Source organism: Cucurbita moschata, unplaced genomic scaffold (assembly GCF_002738365.1).
Source record: "Cucurbita moschata cultivar Rifu unplaced genomic scaffold, Cmos_1.0 Cmo_Scf00088, whole genome shotgun sequence".
NCBI lineage: Eukaryota > Viridiplantae > Streptophyta > Magnoliopsida > Cucurbitales > Cucurbitaceae > Cucurbita > Cucurbita moschata.
Genome location: NW_019268604.1, coordinates 318,430 through 322,174, shown reverse-complemented (window position 1 = coordinate 322,174; position 3,745 = coordinate 318,430). Strand labels below are relative to the sequence as shown.

General features: G+C 34.5%; 1 protein-coding gene across 2 annotated transcripts in view; it reads right to left on the bottom strand.

The window, feature by feature from the left end:
* LOC111439253 (T-complex protein 1 subunit theta-like) overlaps positions 1 to 3,745 on the bottom strand; it is a 19,242-nt gene that overhangs the window by 2,976 nt on the left and 12,521 nt on the right. For both annotated transcript variants that reach the window (XR_002709779.1, XM_023077026.1), the window contains exons 8-11: positions 2,609 to 2,681; positions 2,445 to 2,522; positions 2,207 to 2,329; positions 2,042 to 2,136 (exon numbers count right to left, since the gene is read on the bottom strand). Coding sequence is in view for 1 of the 2 variants with exons in the window: in XM_023077026.1 (XP_022932794.1) it covers positions 2,042 to 2,136; positions 2,207 to 2,329; positions 2,445 to 2,522; positions 2,609 to 2,681 (369 nt within the window). In the remaining variant the exon portion in view is untranslated. The remainder of the gene's footprint in view (positions 1 to 2,041; positions 2,137 to 2,206; positions 2,330 to 2,444; positions 2,523 to 2,608; positions 2,682 to 3,745) is intronic.

Sequence of the window (3,745 nt, the reverse complement as noted above, 5' to 3'; positions counted from 1 at the left end):
TTAAAAAAAAAAAAAAAAAAAAAAAAAAGTCCTTGGAAAAAGACCGATACCATAGTCTTCTTGGAAGGTCAATATATCTATATCATATGTGTCCTGATATTGCTATGTGGTAAGCATGGTAAGTCAGTTTATGCATGCAACTAAACCAATTCATTTTGAAGTTGCTTATAGACTTTTGAGATATCAAAAAGGAACGTTTGGGAAAAGTATCTTATACAATAAACACCATCACTTTTAAATAGAAGTTTATACTAATGCAGATTGGGCAGTAAGTGCTAAGATGAAAGAGTATACAAGGGCATACAAAAAAACAAGTCCACAAAAGGAGTCCTCAACTACAAGAAAGGAGTCCTCAACTACAAGAAAGGAGTCCAATCCAAAAAAATGATACCAAGCTAATTAATACAAAAACAAATTAATTAATGGACGCCCATACGGACGGATTAAATCTCACGCCATCCAACAAGCCTCCAAACACCTCTAAACCCCTCTAAAATCCGACAATTCCACTCGAGCCACCCCTCACAAGATAACAAAACAAGATTGCCACAAGACACTCTTTATTCTGGTCATTATCTTGAAGAGAAGAGTTCATTATTATCTCTTCACTCAACTAGCAACAATCCCTATTGTACACCACCATAGCAACCCTAAACAGGATTTCAACAGAAAGGCTACTTAAGCAACCTATATTTAGCGTATGGGTTTAGGACTTCGTTTTTATGCATAGATGGTCGTGTAAGTATCGGTTTGCATATAACTGAGAAACCAAACTGCATTAGCCAATGCAGTCCCCTTTTCAAGAAATTTTAGATTTCATCATTTTAGGTCTTTGTAAACCAGAATCTTCAGTTTCGAAACATTTAGTTTTTAAAGGAGAAAGGGAAGGGGAAAATGAACCGTGAATAATACAAATAGCCCCTAAAGCGCCAAACACGTAACTTTTAAGAAACAAATACTTCATTGGTTGATGAAAGATCACAAAAGAAGACGCAAGAGGCATTAAAGAAAACCCTAAGTTCCTAACCCAACAAAACGAAAGCAGCTGCTAAAATCTCTCCATCAACTCTCAAGCTTTTGTTGGTTTCCCCGTCTCTCTTCAAAAACTCTTTATGACTACCCCAACTATCCAACAAAAGGTTTTACTTTCCCCTAATGTCAATTGAGGATTCCTAACTTCCTAGTATTTTTCCCCTTCTCGCCACCACCCCTATTATTAATTTGAATACCAAGCTTTGTTCAAAAAGGGCCTGTCAAAATGGCCATTTTGAAAATTGCTACTACAACAATCAACTCATTTTTATGTCAGTTTGGATTGAGAGGAACAATCGTATCTTCAATGGCAAAGCAAATCTTTTGATAGATTTTTCAACATGTCATTTCTTAGCTATATCTCATAGTATAAGTGATATCAGCTTCTCCATCTTTATAGCTCTGGTTCTGTTAGATCATCTCCCTCTTTTTTTGTAAATTCCCTACATTGATATAGGAATGTAAGGGGAAAATAAAACCCTTTTCCATTCAAATCTTCTCAATCAACAAGAGATCACTATTCCTTTTAAATTTATAAAGAGTTATAGGCTCTTAAAGGCATTCACCAGGTCCTTGAAAACAAGCTTAACAGCCATGAAGAGACAAGCATATTAAGGAAACCAAGTAGGAGGTTAACCCCACAAACTTAGCTTTACTATCCTCTACATCTTATACCAACTCTTAACCTTTAAAATTCTTTACTGCAAACGAATTCTCCTCATCCTTGTACATCTCATCAACCCTAGAAGACCTCCTCAACTCTACTGCTGCAAAAGAAATCTCAGGACAAAAGGAGTCTAGAAAGAGAACTTTTTTTCCCTAATCGAACAATTATTCTACATATTAATATAACTGCAGTTTGCATTCCCGCTGCTTATATCAGTTGTGCATAACCGTTTCCTTATATTTCCAGAGAAATGCTGTAACAACAGACTCTGTTCAAAAACCTTATAAAAAAATGATCTTCTTGTGCAGTATTATATTGTTTTTTAAAAAATAAAATAATTACCCTGTTTCTTTAAAAGAGAACTCCTTTACTCTTCTAGCCAACTCAATTTCAGTAGCAGCAGCTCCAGGCACTATGCGGCTGTCCCTCGCCATTGCCTGACAAAGAAAATCATCAAGCAAGCTCCAAATAATTCCAAGAATAAACAGTATATATGTAGAGAAATACTTTGTACGTATTAACTCCATCATCAACAGCCCGTTCAAGATCATCCAGAATACTATCAGTACTTCCTCGTAACACAACTGTTGATATGGAGTTACCCCCCTCTTCATCCTTCACAACTGTGACCTATAATGTAATATCAATAGGGAAAATAATTAGTTATGATGTCAGAAATAATGAAGAAGCAATCATGAAGAAACAGTGCAATATAAAAATAATTAAGCTAATATAGATTACATACCCTAACACCACCAATTTCTTCAACTGAGACAGAGTCCACATGACCCAAGTCATCTGGATTTGGCTGGCTGAGCTTCAACTGTTGTTTGGTGTGGAAGGGAATCATGTCAATGACAATGAAGAAAACAATCTAACTTTATCAATAACAAAGTCTTGACATCTTACCATGGCTACAGCACCAGTTGTGCGACAAAATCTCCGCAACTCAAACTTTGAGCTAATTTTTAACACCATAAGCCTGCAGCGCAACAGTGCATGAAATTAAGGAAAGAATCTGATAAAAAAGAATGATCTAATCTGGATAGTTCATCCAAATCCAACACACAAACCAACCCTTCCCAACATGCATCAGCAATGCAAGTTAGTACATACAAACTTTTAACTGTTAATTTTAAATTCAGAAATCATTCAGCCACAACATAGTCATATTTGGATACACTACAACATTACAAACATGCTTGAATGTGGTATGGAGTCAATGTGGTATGGAGTCAATGAAAAGATTTGATAAAAAAAAAATGAATATTTGCAGGAGAGATGTATTAGACAAATGTAAAGAAAACAAAAAACAATCAAACGATCAATTATGACTTCTCCAAAATTGAAATGAGAATGATGTAGTGAACAAAAGTATTTTCAAACAAATACCCTTTTTTGCTTTATCATCAAAACTTCATTGATTTTTCTCAAACTCTCATAGGTTGTAACAATTTTTTTTATACGTTACCTGGATAAATAAATAGAGTTCTTAATAAGATGAATGAAATGACAGATAGGCAAAGAAAGAAAGAAGCACACTACAAATGGAGCCTACAAAGAAGAGACAGCCTAACAATCACACTAAAGGGCTCTATCGCAGAGAATAAGAGATTACTGGTAGTTGTAAAAATCATTCGACACTAACACCTAAAAGAAAATGTGGAATACAGCCCACACCTCCCCGTACTTTCAAACCCCCTAAAGATTCTCCCAATCCTCTACACCTAAAAGATAACTGGTAGCACCCCGAAAGATCCCACCCTAATCCTAAAACAAAAGATGGAACAAACACCCCCTCTATCATCATCCAACAAAATCTATTTTACATCAAACATACATTTCAATGAGCGCATTGAGCAAGAAATATAGCATTTTTCATTCAGCAACAACCTTTTAACATTTTTTTAATGAATAACCGAACTTTCATGGAGGGAAAAAAATGAACGAATAAAAGTGCATGCAAAAAAAAAAAAAAAAAAAAAAAAAAAAAAAAAAAAAAAAAAAAAAAAAAAAAAAAAAAAAAAAAAAAAAAAAAAAAAAAAA